At 39.1% G+C, this 22,887-nt stretch overlaps 1 protein-coding gene across 3 annotated transcripts in view; it reads right to left on the minus strand.

The window, feature by feature from the left end:
• The window catches only part of nrg3b (neuregulin 3b), a 172,459-nt gene that overhangs the window by 75,523 nt on the left and 74,049 nt on the right, over window positions 1–22,887 (minus strand). For 2 of the 3 annotated variants that reach the window (XM_020605250.1, XM_020605248.1), the window contains exon 2: window positions 11,094–11,229. In XM_020605250.1, coding sequence (XP_020460906.1) covers window positions 11,094–11,229 — 136 coding nt within the window. The remainder of the gene's footprint in view (window positions 1–11,093; window positions 11,230–22,887) is intronic. The other variant, XM_020605249.1, reaches the window with a different exon arrangement.

Genomic DNA, 22,887 nt, shown 5'->3' on the forward strand with positions numbered 1-22,887 from the left:
AAAAAACAAAACAAAACCCTACAGTAAGCATAAAGGGGCTGAATCTTTTCTCATGAATTTTCTTCTTGTAATGATGAAATCAGTGGAGCTCCCTCTGGTGGAGTACAGATGACAATCCTAAGCAGAGGTGAGGACAATATTTCAAGGTCCCCACTCTGCCTGAACTCCATCTGAGATTGTACCATCTGATACTCTCGAGATGAGAGGAAGCTACACCCTTCTTCTCCACTGTTTCCCTAGAGCAAAAACCTACATGTAGCTATCACCCACATCCTCGCCCTTCTCCCTTTACTGTTTCTCTTCTGCCTAGTCGCCTTGGCCCAATAACAGTAACACGAGGCAGCCATAGAAAAAAACCTCCAGAGAACTCATCTGCATGTGGTGACTACAGAGATATCCAAGTCGGCCGTCAATTCTCTGCATAAACATTATGATGTAGCTTTATGGTTTCTGTTCTGCATCCGCTGCTGATAATCCTTCAGTCTAAACATCAGTAATGAGAACCAGCTGTTACCCTTCACTAGCTGAGCTCACAAAGACATGACAAGTAAAGTGCTGCAGGCAACTAACTGGGGCTGTGTTGCTGCCTTCACATTCAATGCAGTCTCTTCATGGTGGTTACGTTCAAATGCACTGTCATTACTGTATCATCTTAGTGTGGATTTGATGTGGTGAAGAGAGAGCAGAGGGAGATGCTGTCATCTTGTTTGTCATCTTCTCGCAAATGCAACTGTGCACAGTTCTCTCCAAATAAAATGTTTTACACTCTGGCAGTTAAGGGAAAAACTAGTTTTATCCACTTATCAGAGAGGTATTTTTGTGAACTGGAGAAAAAAAAGCTTTTTTTTTGGGTCCAATTTTATTTTCAAAGGCAACATGGCAGTGACAAAGCCACATGATTCTCTGCTTGGTCCTTGGAAAAATGTCTAGAAGTTGTCCAAAACTTGAGATGTTCTCGTTATTTGTGGGGGAATATTTCCATAATGACACTACATCTACTATGCATATTTGTCAGGTTTTCACCAAAACAAATGACTGAAGCCAATTTTAACTAATTGTGAAGAGCTGGTAGCTTCAGGCCTCTGGGTTGGCCTTTCAACTGCAGTGTTTAGTGTCTGTTCCATCTCCTGATATCGGCTCAACTCGAGTCTACTCGGATTTGGTACCAGGTGTTTTCCACTGCAGATAGTACTTCCTCAGTGTAGCTGGTTGTCACAGCAATGTCGAATCAAACTACCATGAAGACATTTCAGGCAAGAAAATAGCCATCTAGCTTTCGAATATGTGGTCAATCTATTAAAGTGATGTGAATTTAGAAATTTGCTCTGACGTTTTTGTACAGTAGATGTGATGACTCACTAACATGCCAGCTAGCTAGATAACCCCAACATCTGACTGATGGAAAAACAAATATGGCGAGTCAGGTCAAGTTGAGCTGGCACCAGGTGGAGGAAAAGAGGCATTTGACTGACATTTGAGAGCCACCTTTGTTAGGAGACCATGGATGGCTGAAGTGCTATGTGAGCAATTTTCATTCAAGGAGGTCCAAAATCCAGTTCATAGAGTATAATGAATCCATAGGAAATGTCCCTGTAATCTTGTGTGGTGTCCCAATGACTATACAGCAGACAAATTGAGATACAAGATTATTTTCCACTCTTCAACAAGCCCACATAGTATTTGCTATCCATTTGGAATATAGCTCGTAAGTTAAGATAACTATAATCAAATTACCAGCTGATAGCAAATGACAACCCCTGGAAAACACTAATGACAAAACAATAATAATAATAAAATTCATTTGGTAAATACATTTTTTGATTAAGGACATATGTACAGACGTGAATTTCAGTGTAACTTAAAAAAGATTTTTAACCTTTATACAGTAGACAACTGCCATACCAGTACCTTGTAAACCAGTGTTAAACAAGACTTCATTACATGCCAGTGAAGCCTTTTTATGTGCATTTTTTAACTACCCTGAATGTTTAAAATGGCAAACCACAGACGAACACCTTGTGAAAGTTTTAATTGTCTGCAGGAATGGTGGATCTTCTTGACAGCATATCTGTCCTGTGCTCATTAACTTTTGTAGCTTGAAAAACAGGGCAGCCTTTGTTGTCTGAATATGGACACGTGAATCTTTCATCTGCAGTGTTTGTGACCGACTTCAGAATGGAAAAATATAATGCTAAAAGAACCAAGACAAAAGCATGGATGGAGAACTTAGTCACGTGTATAGGCTGCAGTAATATCTATGAATTAATATGTAGCTATAGGGGGAGTAATGATGTTTGACTTGCAGATATACTGTATGCAAGAGCCATGTGTGAGGAAATCACTCATGTATTGTGAGATAGTGAAAGATAAAAACTGTCTTCTTGTTGGTGAGAGAAGGAGAATAATGTTACAATTTGGGGCACCTACAGTAGATTGCCTTCCAATTAATCAACTTGATTCAGAAACCTAATGTGCCCAGTGTACTCAGTTCCAAGGCAATATGTTGCTAATGTTCCCACATTTATAGTCCTGTTGCTTTCATATATCACTTGGGTGGGGTAGTGTTGGACAAGGCCCATTGGCTTTAAGCCTGGAGAACGTCCTCCCTAGCAGGGTGGATCAACCGAAGTGCGACAGCATCGCGGATTAGTGCAGCCTGTCAAGGTCTGACAATGCAGTGACAATTTAATCGCTGAACTGGCTTCCCATAGAAAGAGGAAGATGAGGAAGAAAAACAGGTAGGGGATGGTAAAGAGGCTGTGGTTTTCATTTAGTCGATTCATTTTGTCATATCATTGTTAATACTGATGTCAGCGTCTCCTGGGTCCAGGGGGAAAAAGGCTCATGAAGATGCAGACAAACACAGACAGGAACTTTCAGCCTATACCTAAACCTAACCATACAGCAAACATCCAATAGAAATAGCTATTTTCCTCATGGGCATCAGAGAATAGAAGAAGGTTTTTTTTCTAATTCCTTTTATGAGATTGCTCATCAGAGTAGATGAACACATCCCCCAAGGCATTCGGATGCAGACACACACAGAACATAGGCACTTTGCTTATGAAATGCTGGTTTTACTAGTTATCCATCTGCCAGATGGGCTTTTGAAGAAACACATCAAATCAATTTTCATTTAAATATGATCTAATATTTATGTCTGTGTAGCTTTGAGTGAAGCAATCAAATTTACAAATTTTGTCACCAATGATTCACAGCAGCAGCCGTTCACACAATCAGGGTCGAAGCACAAAATGTAATGCAAAGGAGAAGCGATGCTCGAGCATCTGAATGTAGCTCACTGTAAGTGAGTCAACTATGTTTTCTGCTTCGGGCCTTATACTAATGAGGAAAAAAGTTACCATGGTAATAGTAGAAGAGCTATCTTGAGCTTTGCCAGGCTTTTAATGTACACACACACACACACACACAAAGATACACACAGTGGATAGTGAATTCACCCTCCATGCTGAAGAGAATAAAAGTGAAACCATTAAAAAGGAAGGGATATTTAAAAGTGTAGTAAAAGAAACTGTCAGGCAAGTCTGACTTTTTCTTCTATGAGTATCATCATTAAAGGCAGGACAAGTCTTGTTTGTCTGTTCAGTGTCTCTTAGGCAATGCAGGGCAACTGCATTTGCTTTGACTTTAACTAAACCTATACTTAATTCCAAAATTGCACAGATAAAATTTTTCATCTGATTAAAAGTAAACATCCATCCCTGTAGGCTCATTACACCTTTAAACCTTTTTTACTGGTTGCATGTTTTAGACTATATTTTAAAGGTGCAGTGTGTAGGATTTATAGGCAGAAATGGGCTATACTATGCATGGTCATGCTTTCATTAATGTGTAATCACCAGAAAATAAGAATCTTTGTGTTTTCTTTAGCTTAGAATGAACCTTTTATATCTTCACAGGAGTAGGTCCCTTGTCATGGAGGCCACTACGTAGAGTTACCATGTTTTTTTTTGTTGTTTGTTTTACAGTAGCCCAGAATGGACAAACCACACACTGGCTCTAGAGTGAGAATTTTGTGTTTTCATGTTGAAATAGCAGCTTGGATTTGAAGTAATGATTTGGAGATGCTTGGAAGATGAAGAAGAACTAACATTATAAACAATAGGAAGCATTGTCATGCGATTAAGAACTATAATCTGAAGAAATGGAGGATCATATTTATACTTTAACACAAGAAACAGAAGATAGAATTAATCCCCCATGTCAAAAAAGCAAAGACACAAAGAACCAGATTAGGTGATGGCACAAGACAAGGATAACCATTAGTGTAGCCTTTCCCAGATGAAAATCCTTGATGAGGGACAAATGTTTCCAGAATGATACTGTGGTTGTCTGTTTTCTGCTGGACAGGTAATTTAGCCTAACAAGGAAAGTTAAACTAAATGCAAGTTTTTGTTTGATAGCTTTAGCTAGAACATTGCCACGCTGTATAACTGGGTTAGCTTTTCCTTGGTTAACTCAGCCCCACTTGGTTTCTGAGTGCACAATTTGTCCTACATTTATGGTAATCACTGTACAAAAGCTTTGCTGAACACTGCAATCTGCAAACCGAGCACTAGATGTCACTGTAAATCTCACACACTGCACCTTCAAGATGATACAAATTTCAGGTAGAGGCCAATTAACAATATCACTGCATTAGAATAGAGACATTCAAACATCCACTGAAGATAGTGAACTGTCTTGGTTAAAATCACCTTTGCAAAACATATTTTTAACTTTTTAAATTCAATCCTCTTCTCAAATTAAGTCTGGAATAGTAATTTGGGTTTTTATATGAGTGTCGTGGATTTAAATATCAGTCAGAACGAAAATTATTCAAAAGCCATAATAATGGATTACTAGGTTTAAAAACAGCACCCATACACTCAATGCAAAGTCAAATACATGCATTCCCTCCTCTGCTTCTTTTTGTCAAACTGGCAGTATCAAGCACTTTCAACTATCAAGCTAACTTGCAGCAGCTTTGCATCATCTGTACAACACAGCTGAGCCTCTATATGGTGTATTGTTGATACAATGCCCAAATGAGTTAGGAAACATTCTGTTGAAAGTCTTTTCAGTGAAGGGAGACCATTTTTGACCACTGCTTATTGTATAAGAAATCCTTCACATAAAAAAAAAAAAGATTTTGCTGCATGGGATGATGTTACTGCAGAAGGAATACTAGGGTGATAAATCTCACCTTGGTAAGTGGATGTTATTATGTCAATATAAAATATGAACAATCAAGAAAACACAGCGTTTTGCTGTGTTGCAGTTGAGGAGAGCTTCTCACTGCCTGAAGGTGATGATTACTGCTGTATGTGACCAAAACGCAGCACAACATTGCAGGTGGTGGCCAGAGCTGCAATGCACTTTCATCCCAACTATAATTGTATATTGTACAATGCCCTCCAACTGTGGCTAACTGCACGCTTTTGGTTTGCTGTGGACATATCAGGACAATACTGCTGAGCCTTCATATCAAAGTTAAAACTAGATCATCAAACAGGTACAGTATTTTTTTTTTGTTTGTTTTTAACCTAGAACAAGCTAGAAATGATTTTACTGAAAAATGCAGAAAGATCATTATTCACACTGGGGCATATCATCAAAAAGGGCTAAGCTGTATGTAGGGTGTCCATACGGAATGATCAATTACAGTACAGTAATTTCCATAAGATACTATCAGAGGTCATAAGGTCCTATTTTGTCTCGGGCTCCGAGCACTTTAAATAGCTCTTGCAAGCTCCCCTTCACTGAATTACACATCCGCACAGTATGCCCTCCTGTAATTCACAGACCTCACATACAGAGCTAACCAAGGCATTACTCTTTGCATTACCAATTAACCTCCACATAGCACCACACAGAGCTGCTGCAATTTCTTTTAAACACACAGGCTTAAAGTGAGACACACATTGAATAATTTGCTGAATTACCATAAACTTGACTGTGCTTAAGTGGAAGGAAAGAAACAATATGTGTTTCAGTAGTGATTATGCAGCACTGCAAAAAACCTGAACAAAACCTATTCAAACTCTTTATGGATGAAATGTTTGGCAATTTTAACTTGAATCCCTCATCTGGGGAAAACATTCTAAATAATTTCAGTCATAAGTTTGTTGTGATTGTCATTCAACCCAGAACCTCCAGCATGCACCACTTTGCATGGAGCCATAGTGGTGGAGTGTCCTCTATGGCAAAGTTCCACTAGGCTCTTTGTCTCCTCACATACTATCAGTAAATTCTTACATCATATATCAGTTCGCATTGCATTACAGGAACATGTACAGTATTATCTCTTCCAGTGTTAATTTAATTTAGTGCCTTCTATTTGCCTGTGGCGATACTCTACCTCTGGCACAAGGACACACTTTCCCCTTGGGGAGAAGCTTTTACTGGCAGCTTTATTCCAGACTCACCATCAAAAACTGTCTGAGGGCTGTGGTGCTGAACACAAAAAGAAGAAAACAGGTGACAACTACCACACCTCCTGATAATGTATTCCAACTTTGGCTTTTTTATGTTTTCATAGAATATATGCATCCTTCTTTGGTATGCTCAGTGAGTCTGACATCTTCGTGCCAAAGAAAAGTGTGTCATCGTCTCACATTTGCACATTTAAAGTGTATGTCATACACTTGCTTCTCCTCATCCTGAAGGCAGATTTGATACCAATCTGCATCTACATAGGACAACATTAAGATTACAATAGTTAGTCTACAGCAACAGATGCTTAAAAATTTACAGTTGATTTTAAGATCTAAAGTTTGGTATATATTACATTTTTAAAATGTTATGCATCCTCGTAATGTCCAAAATAATTTTTCCTTTATAACATGCACCATTATCTTTAGCATTTGCCTGCTAAGCCGCACAACTTTAACCTCTAAATCGATCTAAAAAGGTCAAAACTGAAAAATATACTTTGGTTTGACCTTTAGGTGATTTTCATGTCAGCTACTGTATCAGAGGAAGAAGCATTGTGGATGACTTGAAGTAATATCTTGACTTATAAATTCTTGACTGGAATTGTTAATGGTATAATTTCTATTTATTTAACACAGCGATAATCCTACTCGTCATGTTAAACCCCCACATGCAACAAGACCTTTGAATCTTATTGTACTTGGAGTACAAGGTACCACAGTACTGATGTGGAAGTAGGTCTTAAGCTCACATTTGCATGTTTATTTTCGGAGCCTTATTAGCAATGGCAAACATGAATATTTGGCACGGGGGGGTGGGGGGAGATGGTGAAGGAAATGTTGCATAACAAAATAGACTGAAGTGTTTCAACACTGTTCTGACATCTTTACTTGTCTTATGTTGGAAAACAACCAACCATCTATTACAGTTGCTGCGCTGTGGCTTGAAGGAGATGACGACGTCAGAGGGTAGAAATCGTTAAAACCTTTACTTTTCTGTACTTTAGAACTGAAGAGCTCAGCATTTATTGTCATGAGGACATTGATCCGGCATTGCTTGGAGGGGTGATTGATCAAGAGCAGTGTTTACACTCAGTAAACATCTGCCTTATACAGTATTTATTCAAGTAACAACTTTTCCCCCTTTAGTTCTATCCAGGAATGTGTATGGATGATATCTGGGTTGATTCAGTATAGTATGAATATAGTAATGGTACAGCAGCAAACTCTGCAGCTATTTGCAGCTTTCAACTCATTGTCTTGGTTCATCAGGCCATATGGTGAATTTCCAGAAAATACAACCGTGGGTTGGCATTTTCAGCAAACAACCTCACACAAGCTGACTGTACCCAGCATGAAATACATCGATTCAAAATAAACGAATGACTGGTGAAGAGAGGTGAACATTTATCTAGCCAAAGAGAGTTTTGTTTTCTTAGGACTTAGGAGCAAACAGAAGAAAACAGATTAGTGGATACTGGACTTGCATTTGACAGGTAGAAAGAAAGAATGGGGCTTTAATCTGATAAATATAGATGTAGATGACAGTTAAAGTCATTTGAATTGTATTTAATATGCTCACAGTTTATTAAAGCAAAGTGTTTTATCTCCCACAAAATTAAAGGATATCTTTTGGCAGCGTGTGCACATCACTGTTGAAAAAGTTCAAGTTGTGCCCAGGTTCTTGAAATTATTCTGCATTTCCATGAGATACAATCTTCTTGTGGAATGCAGACAGACTATCTTATGCCATGAAAAAAAAGAAAAGGTGTTAAATGCCTCCTGTTCAGTACAATGTGAACAGTTTCATCTTTACAATACAGCTGCATTGGCTTTACTTTGGGGACTTTCTGTTCCCTTGTGGTTAAAAATCCTTTAATGCAGCTTCGACGGTAGGTTCAGTTTAGTTATTTTCAGATTACTTGTTGCAAGCTGTTTTCAAAATAATTAATGTTAGTGATTACTGTCCTGGTAAAGCACCTCTCACAAAGCTCAAGCACACCTGGAGACCCTGCCGAGCAGCGATGATATTAACATGGCAGTTATTTCTGAGTCAGATGATAATGTTTTTCAGATTTCCTGGTTGGACTTCCCTCAGGCAAAGGCAACAACCTTTCAATAAAAATACTCACAAACCTGTAATCATTCTTTCACACAACAGGCACTCAACTCAAGCGAACCTGGCAGACAGTGCCTCTAGGTTAGGCCCTCCAGTCTTTCCTGCGTCCTATAGGCAGTCATTCAACTGTTGCTAATTATAGTCCAGAGGGTAGTTACTACTCCCAGTCTTCAGGGTTACTTGATGCTGCTGTTGCACAGGCAGCACGCTCAAAATAATTGTACCAGGCCAACCACTAACACTGTAATGTGACAAGAAACACACACTGATACTCCCTTAGATCATTTAATTATTCCCAGAGCCTTAGCAGTCTCCTCTCTGTAAAATTATATGTCATTAAATTATCAGTTACAATCAAAAGTTTGCTTTATTTCCATTTGTCAAACCCAATGATCACTGAGTTTGAATTAGATGTTTAATTTCCTGACTGACTGATTTCAAATTTCCTCCACTTAGCATTTATTTTTCTAAGAAAATGTGTCATTTACAATGCACTTTTTTAGATGAAGATTCAGGCCCTTGAATTTCAGATAGGTACTAATCAGCTATTTTTTCAATTCAGCACCATTCAGCACAGCTCTTCCCTCAGAGAAAATTTATTGCCATGTATTTTTCAAAGAGCTGCATTTTTTAAGTGATACTGTATATACAGCAGAGCTGAAGTGGATGGCAAACTGGGACGTGAGGGGGAGCAGATATGCAGGAACATATCAGGAAGAAGACAAAGTGAGAAGGCCCAAAGCAAGAACTCATGCCTACTGATTAACAGCTTGTGTAAGGTACATAAATTTGCAATGCACATATAATCACACTGTTTTTAAGAATGTCTTTCATACATACTGTTTCATATACAGTATGTGGGTTTTGCACTACAATAGTAAATAATCTAGAGTCTTTGTGGACTAACATCCCAGTAATTATAGCTAACAGATCATACTATGACCAGGAGCGGATCTAGAAAATTTTGTATGGGGTGGCCAGGAGTCAACGAGGGGTGGCATATTTGATATACATGTAAAAAGTAAATGAAATCCTTAATTTTATAAAATAACAAACCATACATTATAGTCAGGGCCGCTCGGCGGCCACTGCCTCTCCTCCGTCTTTCTCTCCTCTGCTCTCTCTGTCATGTGGGCTCTGCACCTCAGCTGTGTTGCATTCCAGTAATTAGCAACTGGTTTGTCGATGCACACAGCTGGGGTGCATCCCGATGATTACCTTCGCCTCCTTATGTAAACCTCTGGCAGACGCTCTGTCTTTGCCGGAACATTAACATAGTAACGCGGACTGTACATGTTGGTAGAATGCTACGCTGACAGACACTGCGCGTTTTGGCTTGACTCTACCACACTACCTACGCGCTACGCTAATTCCCACTACACTACATATTTTTGATTTGTCTCCGGAGCATTGCTATATGTTATGGACAATACTTACCCTGTTTCCTGCCGTTAGTTTGTGTGTTTACCTGTTCGTCCTGGTCTCCTTAGTTATCACTGCCCTTCCCTGGTTCACCTGGGTCAGCTATCTTGAGTCCAACCCCAGTTCTCCCTCACCCTCCTGGTGAGGGGGACTAACCATAACAATTATTATCAATCAAATTGTTTATTTTGTGTAAAAATAAGCAACACATAGTGCTTTCTTTAGCTAACTTTGTCTGTGCTTCTTATTTACTTATTTACTTCTTTACTACTTATTTACCACGCCCCCACCCCAGGCCACCCCTTGGCTCAACCCATGACTATTACCGAATATACACAATAACAAAACATGCCGGCTTTCAAATATGAAGAACCATAACTATGCAGTGTGACAGATAAACAGCAGATACAGACTTAATAATGTGGGCAAAAATGCTGTCACAGCCACTAAAATGGTCTGAGACTACAGTTGTTTCTTCACCAAATGTAATCTCCTTAACTGACAGCATTTTAGTTATGGCTGCCACATTATGCAATATGTCAAAGCACGCCAACGAGTTTGGTCTATTTATTGTCTGTTATGAGTGACTGACCTGAGTGAATCACAAAAAAAGACAGAAAATAAAATTGCAAGAAAAGATCAAAAGAGGACATTGTAAGAGCCCCTTCTTAACACTTACCATCAAAATGTGCCTCTTAACAAAAAGGTTATATCAGACAAGATGTATGCCAAGGTTAATACATGAAAAGGCAAGTTTATAAAACTGCTATCACTATTAAAAGTTTTGTCAGAACAAATTAAAGACAGATCACATTTGCTCCCGATGTGCACCTTAGTCATGTCTGCATGCAAACATTTCTTGAAAATTGCTTAGTTTGGCTGCATGGATCAGAGCTGTATCTAATGCAGCCATAGCATCTCTGATCTCTCAGTCAGTGGTGTGTATAATTATAGACTGTGTTTCCCTATGAACACTTTCTGTCAGGCTGGGGAGAAAAAGCAGTGGTTTGAAGGACAATGACCCTGAGATTAATGCTTAGAGGCGTCTGGGCAAAGAGAAGAAACATCTGGTGAGAAAGTAAGTACATGCCTCACTCAACACAGGCACCAGCACTCACCTGCAGTGTCTGTGGACCCCAGCCACAGTTTCAATGATGGAGCACTCGCCCTCATTTAGACAAAAGGCCAGATCTTTGTCTTCCACACATGGCTTGAAGACCTCTGAACGTAGACTAGGAAGTGTAGGGGCCACTGCTGGAGATGGAGACAAAGGGGAGACAGGTTTAGTTACAGCTGGAAAGGAAAACAACACAAAAAAGTGATTTCGCTCATCCTTTCAACTTTGCTTCTTAAATCTTAGCTAATTCACCCTGGAAGCTCCTCATTCCTTTAAGCTCTATGATGTACTCCTTTACAAGGCTGTTATGGATCTACTTTTTCTTCTACAATGATTTCTCCTCAGGCTGGAAGAGAAGCCTTCATTCCTTATTGATTTCTGAAACTCAGAGGGCTAAAGGCAGGATTGCCCTTGGAACAACTTTCTTCATCAAGGACTGAGTAAAATTAGCCTTTACTGCCTAAAGATTTGCAACTTTGACCTGATGCAATAGAGAAAGTGAAGTAATGATGTGAAGCATGTGATGACTGCATTACCAGGCTCTGGTATTCTTACTGTTATCAAATGCATCCTGGTGTCTGTTTTTGCCATTTGTTTCAAATTAAGTAGTTTAACCACAATCCTTTAGTGAATTTCCTGATTTGCTGCTTTAGTAAATGAATTGTTAAAACAGAAATAAACTAAAGCTAAGGACTTAAGGCTATAACAATGTTACACTACACAGAGGCACAGGAGTAAGGGATGGGCCCAGTGATATAGCTTTAATTTGCTTCTTCAAGTCTGACCCTGAGCCGTTCTCACATAAAGAGCATGTGTGCTGTGTACTGTACAAGCACTGCAATGCAGGGCCCCCCTGTAAAAAAAAAAAAGCACAGCTGTTGGGTGCTTACAGCAATGTATGAATACTGTATACTAGCATGTGCAACCACAGGCTAATGTATGCAGGTATTCTATTAGGATATATTTATGCACACACATACACAGTAACACAGAGATTATAAACCTCAGAAGTTCTTTCACTCCATCATGTAGTCAACCTGTGAAAATTAGATGACTGGCATTACACACATTACAGTACTCTGCCAACACAATTGGATTACACATCTGATTCTACTTTCATCCATTTATATTATGCACTTAGACAAACCATTTCAGTGCACACACATAAATTCACACAGCATATTTTTCTAATTGTCACTCTGCCTCTATCATCTTTTTGCACCAGCCTGCCAAATCTTTGTTGCACAGTCAGCTTTGTGTCATACTGCTGCTGGCCAATGGTCTTTTTAGCCGCGTTTCTAGCGACCAATCACGTGCGGCAGAATGAAAACTCTGTAATCCATTTGTTGTGCACAGGTGTCCAGTTCAATCTATGCTTTGTTTACGGCCATCGATCGATAAATCTGGAGCTCTTGATGTAAGGCCTGAGAGATGATGAGATCAGAGGGAACACAAAAAGCGATATGTGGTGCTCCCAGGGCCAAACGAGACTCCACTCTGTCAGAGTACAACCTTTGGAAGATATCATTTAAACTACTTAGTGCACTGGCTCAGACAGATCATACTGTATCTTCAGATGCATTTAGGGTCTCTTTATTTTTTTTCAAACTCATGAAGACCATGTATTCAAAAGTAAAGAAAGGTAATATGTCCACATTCTGCATGTTTTGCACATCTTCCTTTTTGATTGCTTCTTGATTTTTATATGTATTCTTATGAATCCCCCCAAGAGTGTGATATATATTGTGTATATATATAAGTAAGCCACAAACCCAAGATGACTGTGTCACCATCTAGGCTTTAAAAGCCACTGTATTACATCTTGCAATATTAAATCCACAAATTCTCAGAGTGGAAGGTTACTTCTTTCAAGGTGCAACTTGAAAGAAGTTGGTACACAGATTCCCAGCAATATCTATCATGGCACTGAAGTCCCGTGTACTGTAGCTTTTATTCAGACTACACGTGAAAAATAACACACTTGATAAACAAAGACAATGTCGGCTATGCTAGGTCAGTAGTTCAGTTTTAATCACACGAGGCAGAGCTTTTCTGACAAAAGAGAAAATTGATTTTGTGCTGCAAGCCTGACCATTGATATTTACACTAGAAAAGCCAAGGTAATGCAGATATCAAACACCCTTTTAGTACCTGGATCTTATCTGTGTTCAAATGTTTCTAAAACGATTTTTTTTAACCCCGTCATCTTTGATCAACCCAAGAGGCAACATAGAAAGCTGTTACTGATCTGCCTTTGCTCTATTTTTTCCTGTATGCAGAGTAAAGCGGTTCGAGCGCACCATCACTGCATTTGTCACATGTTGACAGAGCAGCAGGGCAGGATGTGAGATACACAAGGTCACTGTGGCACTACTGACACAGCACTTTTGGAATCGATGATGATGTATGATGTCTCAGTATATTTTTTCGTGGGGGGACAAAGCTCCCACAAAACTCCAAGCCACGTCAAAGCAACACCTCTTTTTCAGACAGTGAATGTGCCAGTTTCATACTCAGAAGGAGGGAGGCAGACACGAGTGCCTTAAATTAAACATACTGTATTATGGCGTACTTCAAAGGATTTCTAGAATAGATGGTCTTTGAAATCCCCTGTGGTTTTTAACACTGCACCTATACCACTACCCAATTATTGATAAAACCTATAAGGCAAGCAAGTGAACGCACACAGAATACAGCACAGTGCGACGTCTCTCAGCTGTCATTCTCCAAAATACAGGCTCTGCTATTCCTCACCTAGTCCAAGGTCTATAAGCCAACAACTTGTAACGAATTCTTTTCAAAAATCCTAAAAAAAACCAACAACAGCCAAAAAACAAACCCTGAAGTCTTAAAGGATTGCTTCCACACCTTTAGCCCTATTGGCCACATCAAGAACAAGTCATCTTCAGATATGTTTGGCCTTGAGCAATACACACTGTCAATTTCTTACGGGTTGCCTTTTCATCATTGTGACAGGAAAGAAATAGTAAAAAAAATCTAGAGTAGAGCAATCACCGCTCTGCCACTTCTGAACAACCACCCAATCCTCTTGAAATGCCATGTTCTTTAAATATTTCTCTTTCAGAAATAAAGCCAAAATAACAGAGCAACCAGCAATGAGATGCTTGAAATTGAGAGCAGAATGGTGATAACATAGGATCGTAGGTTTCCATTTGATATTTTTTCTTTTGCCGACTATCAAGGGATTGACCCTGAATAGACCGGAGCAAACCCTGCAATTGATCCAAGCAATTAAAGCCAGAGCAGACCAGTAGTGAAGACATATGAATGGCATCCAATATTATTACTCATCTTCATTGCTGAGTTAATAGCTGATAAATAATGTAGACAATGCTGAGCGATAAAGATAATAATAGTTATTATTAAGATGTAATGGCATGACTAATAATGACAAACATAAAAATAGCCATTAGGTTCATTTATTAACACTTTTAATGAGACCTTTTGAAAAAATAAAAGCTGCACAATGCAAAAAGCATCCAGCAAACTATGACAGTCAGACTGTTAGGTAGCTGTCCAATAATAATAAAAATAAAATGGTAGAAGATGTGCTAATAAATGGTAGCTTCAGTGGGAGCATGATTCATCCTAGACTCTTTGAAATCATTTTCACGTCTCTCACCCTCCCCACTGCACAAAGGCAATCCAGATTGCTGATTCCCCTGGTAACTTTCAAGGAATCTACTGGCTGGAGATCACAGATTCGGATGATGCTTGAGAGATCAGACTTATCTGAGAGGAATACTGAGGCTCATACTTCTTCTCAGTCACTACTATTGAATTGCTTTCAATCAATACCTTCAAAAAGTCTTAACAGCTTAAACTAAATATAGGATTTTTTTCATCCTGAAGTATAGCTTTATTTCATATAGGAGAACATCACCACATGCAGATCTTTTACCGCAAAGGTTACAACAATGCCACAAACAAGTAATTAATTAAAACAGAAATTAGTGAATGAAAACAAAGCTGAGTGCATGCTGCTCTTACAACTAAAATTTGCCATTTAAAAAGACATTTTGGACTCGGACACATCACGTTTTATGCAATAAAAGGAAAAAGGTACTACATGTTCATCTCTACATACAGATAGAACCAATCAAAGTATACTAAAAGTGGGTCAGTCTCTGCACCCAGATATCAGTATGGATGTGGGTTTTCGCTGAGTTTTCAATACCAAGACATTTTTGATGTTCGCCTACAACTTCTGCTTTAAAAGGTTCTTTAGTATTTATACCATTTTAAGACGGTTCCATAAAAAAAAAAAGCATTATTTTTTAACCCACACACATACCTTGACACACTGTAGCCAACGCTGTTTTTCAGGGAGATAGAATTGTTATGCAACACTTCTTTAAGCCCTGTGATTATCTTAAATGGAATAAATGGTGAAGGCTCCATTTGAAATACTGTTATTGTCACTGGCACATGTCACCTCAGTTTTACTGTCCCATTTTCATGTTTTAGCTTCCGTTCTTGATTACCTTCTGCTGTTAATTATTGTGCGGCTCAAAGTGATGGCTACAGTAGATTAGTTTTTTGCAGCCCTGACCCAATCCCCATTTTAAAATCTTACATTATGCTCTTGTGAAGTTTAAACAAGCTTTTATGCAACTGTGCTATGGAGGCATCCATATTCTGTACAGTATATGTACTGCACACACTCAGACTGTATGGATGGAATATATTTCCTTTCTCTCTTACTGTAGATGGTGCATCCTTGGTACAGACAACACAAGAGACAATTTTATTTACAACTGCAGCATTTTCCTTCTATGGGTTCCTTCTAATGTGCTCATTAGTGTTCTTGTGCTGAGCCTTATGCCCCCAGGAGACTCTGGTCAGGAGAGAACTGGCTGTGTTTACTGCAGCACACATCAAAGTGGGCCTTACTACGTAAAGAGAAACTCCTAAGAGACTGCTGATTGCTTACCCATCATGCACAGCTGCCCTTTGGACAGAACCAAATTCTGAGGAATATACAGAGCAGTGGGTAAAGGCAACACATTGTCCTGGCAATGCCATCTCTCACAAAGGTTTGGAAATGACTTGATATTTTTCTGTCTCTCTCTCTCTAAAGTAACATTTTAACTGCTGTGACAGGAATAGTTAAATGGATGATTACTGTAACCCTTATTAAAAATGATGATTGATACTCAATTTCTGTGTAACATATTTCACAAAATGACAAAAACCACAGATTTTTATATACAGTACACAGATGCCAACTATATTGTATGGATTATATTATGTCAACAACAAAAAAGCAAAATGATTTGAGAGCTACTGCAAAATGTAGTTAAACTACAAGTTCAATTACATGTATTTCACTGCTTTCCAACACTGCATACAGGTGGCTAATTATGAGCAAATATAACAAATATGGCTCATATCATGTTGCCCTATGCAAATAAACTGCTGTCAAAGTCAATTCTTGTTTTTGATTTCAAGCACCAAGACTTTTTAAATTGGTATTAACCTTCATTAAAGTTTTGCATTCCAACTATGGCACAACACATGGCAAAACATCCTATAAACTGTCTGTTACATAAGCTTCACAAAAGCAAACAATGTGTGAACAGCATACATAAATTGAGCATGGACAAAGCTGTGTGTAACATCTACAACAGACTTACAAACCTGGTTAATGTGGCATAACCTTGTGAGGTCTGTTTGTCAGGTGTCAGACACACACAGAAACATGCACATGTACATTGTGCTGTACGGTGCCTTACATGACAGACAACAACACTTGGGAGACCTTCTGTTCCTGACATGATACAAACAAATAGCAGCTGACCCATGGGACAGCTGGTTAAAGGTGGCAGTCGCTGCCTGTAAGTGGGGTTAAAGAGCGCATGGCTTTGCTTGCCATGGCAGCCCAGAGACAGACATTCAGTGCGCCATTTGTCACAGGTTTTCCAGTTGTCCTTCAATCCAGTCCCATGGGTGGTGGCTTTAAAGCCCCAAGATACTGTGCATGTACTGTATATTTTAACATTTAACATTTTACATCTACGAGTGGATGTAAAAAATTTTGGGTGCGGTGGCCAGGCTGGGGCACAGACTCTATAGAAGGATGGCACATTTGAAATACATGTAAAAAGTAAATTTAATCCCTAGCTCAAGCATCACATTTTGACTCTGGCAGGGGTGGGCCCCAGGGGTGCCCAATCAAATTCTGTGGTGCCTGTGCCACCCCTGGAAACTCCCTGGAACCGCCCATGTTGCTAAGACTTTTGAATGGTTCACAAATGAAATAATACATACGTATTTCAGTTTAATTTCTTTTCTTGGTGCATTCAGGAGTTCAGAGTCCTGTTTTTCTTTGCAGTTACTGCAACTATAAAAGAGTGTGTTCACATTGACAGGCCCAAAGTAGCAGGTTAATAAAGTAGACCCCAAAAGACATCAAACATGCATTAAGCCTTAAGGGGACAATTCACCCCCTAATGAAAAGTTTTAATTATCTACATTATCTCCTGACCCCTGTGTCAGCTGAATCTTGATTAAAGTTTGGATAACCAACATACACACAACAAGAAAGCTCCTGCACACCCAAGCCCCTTCTCCCAAAAACCAGCTCCAAATGGATCATAAAGTGACCATGAAATATCTGTCAACAACCTACGCAAGTGTTTTGGAGTCAAGAAAATTACACTTTAAGTCCAAATCGCTTGTACTGCACTGTACCAGAGGGCTCAGCTAGCTTGTTGTCTGATGTGCACTATATCACTGCTGGAGGTGCAATGTCTCTGCGCTGTCAGGCACATCGAGCATCTCCAGTAGATGAGGCTGTACAAACATCACAGCTGTAGTTGACATAGGAGGGATTATACAATTTGAAGTGTAAGTGTTAGCACAGAAATCCAGAGCACCAGGCTACTGCAGAAGGGAGAAGAGATCTGAAAGCTTTAATTTTTCCTCACTAGAGCTTGAAGAACATTTAAATCACTTTCAAATTGGACACAATATATTTATAGACATCCTTTACCTTATTACTTGACAAGCCCTGTTATTATATAAATGTGATAAATGTGACTGCTTGATGGACCTTGCACCTACAACTGTTACAGCTACAGATGAAGTATTACAAAAGCACCCTTAAGAAAATGTAAGCCATACAGAGTGGTGCATGAGATTGACTGATGATCTCTGAAATTACCATGACTCAGATTGCCAGGTTATTATCACTACCAAGAGCTATGTGTTTTCTTAAGGTACACTGGGGGCTTTCAGTTGACGTAATTTGCACATTTCTCTGGCAAAACCACAATGCCAATCAATGTGGATCTTAACAGTGGCGCCGTGACAAGCAGCAGCAGTGACTCTAATTCTGTCAACCTGCAGATTCTCCTGTTTTTTGTGGGGTTATTAAAGCCAAAATGCAATCTCTCAGATGTTACTGACTTCCTTAGATGACTTCCTGTTTAAGAATCAGTAATCATATTTACAAGAAGGTTCAAACTCAGAAGATTGCTCTTTTACTGCTGATGGCTGTATTTTATCGCCTTCTTCACAGGTTAAAAGCTTAGATGTGATCTTAGGCAGTACATTATCTTTTAATGCTGATATAAACAATATCACTCTCACCTCTTTTTTTCACATTTTCTTCTAATATTGCCAGATTGCACCTTTTTCTGAATCAAGCAACATTGAAATTCTTGTCAATGCAATAGCTTTCATTTTTACATATGCTAGAGACAGACAACCACACACACACACACACACACACACACACAATCACTCCTAGAGTCACCAGTCAACCTAAAGTGCATGTCTCTGGACTGTGGGAGGAAGCAAACGCCGCACAGAAAGGCCACGGGTCAGCTTGCGATCGAACCCAGAACCTTCTTGTTGTGAGAAAACAGTGCTAACCACTGCTCCACCATGGTGCCCCGTTTTCACATTTGTATTGTTTTTAATTTAATGCATTATATTTATTTTTATAAGATGACCTTGGGTTTCTGAAATGACCCCTATAAATAAATGTATTATAATTATTATTATAGAACATTATTAGATGCAGCTTCTCCAGTGATAATTTGTCATTTGTTCATTACAGTAGTAAGAGTAGGAATATAAAACAAGACAGATAATTTATCTTGATTCACTGATTGTAATTTGTGTTGTAATTACCATAAAATAGCACCAGGAGGGACAGAATGTTAATGCTTATGATTATTTGCTTATTTGCTGTATTCAGTTTGTGGCAGATTTATGTGTTTTTGCATGGCTATGTTAGTTGACAATATCTGTAATACAGTACAGAAATACAGTACATGCTACACATCACGTTAGCTAAACCAGTGTGATGCAGATTCCAGCGCAGCCACGAACACATGTCCATTCACGCTGGTGGAAATCATAAAAAGCTGTTAAGAATGGGATGAGTGCCTCTTCCTCATATTCTATAATGGGTGATGTACTTTAATGCCATTATCTCCATTACTTACAGAGCAACTAACAGAGAATAACCAGCAGCTGGAGAAATAAATTTGAATCTATCAAATGTATATTTAATGAGCGGGGTTGCTTTAGTGCTTTTGCTACAGCAACAGCATTAAATTTAGATTTGAATTCCAGGGCAGGACACAAGAAATAAGACACAAATTAAAGCTTGCTGGAGTTGTGCTGAAATATACATACCTGTGGTCTTGCTTGAAGAAGGACTACGTAATTAATAATTCATTACTGTTTACAAATTGGACGCCATGAAAGACACTGGGAAACTAATGAAAAACGCACAACATTCACACAAATGTGCAAGAAGGCCCAAAAGCAGTAAGGGGCAGACACGCAAATTAAATGTAGTGTGTATGAGATCTGTATAGTGACAGAACACAACATCCATTCATATCATTACCTATCAAATACAGTAACACTAATTAGTTTCAGTTATTTTCACAAAATACTAGTTTACAAATATGATTACAATGTGTGTGTGTGAGGCACAGCGTGTGCCCATCAAAACATGCTATTTATTTCCATGAAGTCTTTTGCTCTTTATTACACTCTTCAAAGACAACGCTAACAAACCATCTATCACACATGGCATATGTGCATCTAACTCTTACCACACTGACTTGGTCTTATCTTGGCAGCACCTGTCTCCATCTGCCATTTTTATAAATTTAAGACTACATTTAAAAAGGTGGCATAAAAATTTAATCTTGGGGGTCCTAGAGCGTTATGCTTTGCCAGCAGAAACTGTCAGGGAGAAGGAGAGGTTCAGGCGAGCACCTAATTGTGTCGTCATTTACTTGCTGTATCATCTTCACTGACATGTCAGCTGGAGCTTTAAAAAACAAAACAAAACAGATATCTTGAACCTGATCAGTTAAAATCCAGTGTTATCAGTGTTACAATCACCATGTGATTGTGATAAAAACTAGCATTTTTATTTTCCTTCCATAGATATTCACTTTGCTGCCTCTTTATGTCTGACAAACATATTTGAATTGGAAATGACTCAAAATTGCTGTTTTATGTAGCACTCATGTCCGGATGTGGGTTTGCACATGCAAAGAGATACAGCAAATAGTAATGAAAGGGGAGAACTCGGGAGCCTGACTTGCCACACTGTGTAAACCGATAAAAACTGAGAAGACATTTTGATCGCAAATTATTGATGCTGTTTTTCTCTCCTTTTTGTTCCTGTCACTCTCTTTTGGATTAATCCCACAACATGCATGCAATTATTCACACCTGAGAGGACACCGGGAGAGGAGGGGTGGTGTGCAAAGTGTGAGAACTTGACAAGAAAGACCAAACACCATCTTTGTGTTTAAAAAAGCACAGCAGTATTTTTTCCTCCTCTGCCTTATTGCCATATTCCGCTTCTTCCCTGTCACTGGCTGAGATGTTGCAAAAATGCAACATCAACAAGCATTCCCATCTCGGCAGTAACGTGAGTAAGAGGACAGGACTTGAATGATTCACCTATTTGAACCACAGAGTGGCCTCCTGTCGGCACAGTTGATTAAAATTCCTTTCCAAGAATGCAGAGTGTGATGTACGACGAGCAGGTGGTGTGGGTTTAATATGCATGAGCGGACGGAGCCTGCATCTGCAGATTGGCAGTCACTGAGCTTGCCTGCCCACTCCCTTGGCAGCTCTCTTGGCATATGGAGCTACTGAAGGCATACATGAGCATAGCAGTGGGGCTGGTCTCAGCACCCAGTGATACAATTTACTCTTTCATTGACTCCTGAGATCAGTGGGATGTCAGCTAGTTCCTGTCGGTGGCTTCGGTCTGCTCAAAGTAGCCAAGCTGAATGTGGAGGCAAGCGTTTTTCTGCTGTATATTTTATTGATTTTATACAAACAGCAGGAAACATCAAAAAGGAGAAGGATTAGAGGAGCCAGTGTAAAAACTGACTGAGATGAGGTTTGGGATTTAGGATTACAGATGGGAAGATGTGATTAACCCCTATATAATCTCAACTGGCTATTCTATAGAGATGAAAAAAACAAGCAGAGTTCTTCTCTAGATTTTGAAGAATGGAAATGCAAGCTGCCTGAACACCATATCTGATGCATAAAATGACTTGGAAAGGTTTAACGGTGTAAGTATTACAGGCAGCTGTTTACAGTCAGTTCTACTATATGGACACGTGGATGCATTGTAAAGCCCTCCCTCCAAAATTGGTTAGTTATTTTGAGGATTAAAAGTGCACTTCAGCCAGAGAAGAGACACAGTAGGGGTGTCACTGGCAATCTAGCTCTTTTTATTAATGTCTGCTTGTGTGTTAGACTTTATTTATACCTACGTTATGTGCAGATAAGTTGCATTACAGTTATGGCAGCAATACCAGGAAAGATCAATACCTGATTCTTACTAGCATCTGTCATCAGTGTTTCAGCCAGGATTGCCTGGAAGAAGATAAAACATGGGCCCAATAGTAATTTTCCAAAGGATTACTGCTCCATTCATGGAGGACAATAAACAATAGCACCTGGTGAGAGCTGCAGAATAATATTTCAAGGATTCAGACATATCTCTAATTATGTGGTTTATTATTTTAGACATACACCTTTATTTTGATTACTCTAAATGATTTTACTCAAGTCAAAGAACTTGAATGTTTCAGACTAATTTACTGTAGCTCATACAGGATTGAATGATATTAGCATCATCCATCCATCCAACCTTTATCTATAATGCTTACCCTGAAGAGGGTTCCTTGGGGTCTGGAGCCAATCCTAGTTGACATTGGGTGAGAGGTGGGGTACACCCTGGATAGGTCTGACAGGGCTGACACTTAGAGACAGACAACCACACTCACACTCACTCCTAGGGGTGATTTAGAGTCGCCAATCAACCTAAACTGCATGTCTTTGGACTGTGGGAGCTGGAGAGAACCCACACAGGCACAGGGAGAAGATATTAGCATCATTACTATAATAATTTAAGAATACTAAAAATATTCTAATAATTATATTCAAAATGAAATTATACTGCATTTAGTAGTTAATACTATGTAGCCTAGTTGTATTTTGAGGGTAATACTGATAAACCTCTGTCAAGTCATGTTAATTAATGCCAGTGACGTGCGGTGAGGTTGACAGCTGGTGAGGCACTAACTCTTTTACAGTCAGATTTACAAATACAAATTGTCTGTTAACAGACAATGCGTTATGTTTTATATCTCATATCAGCATTCTTCACACAAACGTGACCCATATTTAATTTGAGGTTAAAATTTATTCCAGTTGAGCTTATTTCTAACTAGAAATAATAAAAGTTTATGGTCTTACCTTTACTTGTACAC

This window comes from Monopterus albus, unplaced genomic scaffold, assembly GCF_001952655.1.
Source record: "Monopterus albus unplaced genomic scaffold, M_albus_1.0 scaffold69.1, whole genome shotgun sequence".
Lineage (NCBI taxonomy): Eukaryota > Metazoa > Chordata > Actinopteri > Synbranchiformes > Synbranchidae > Monopterus > Monopterus albus.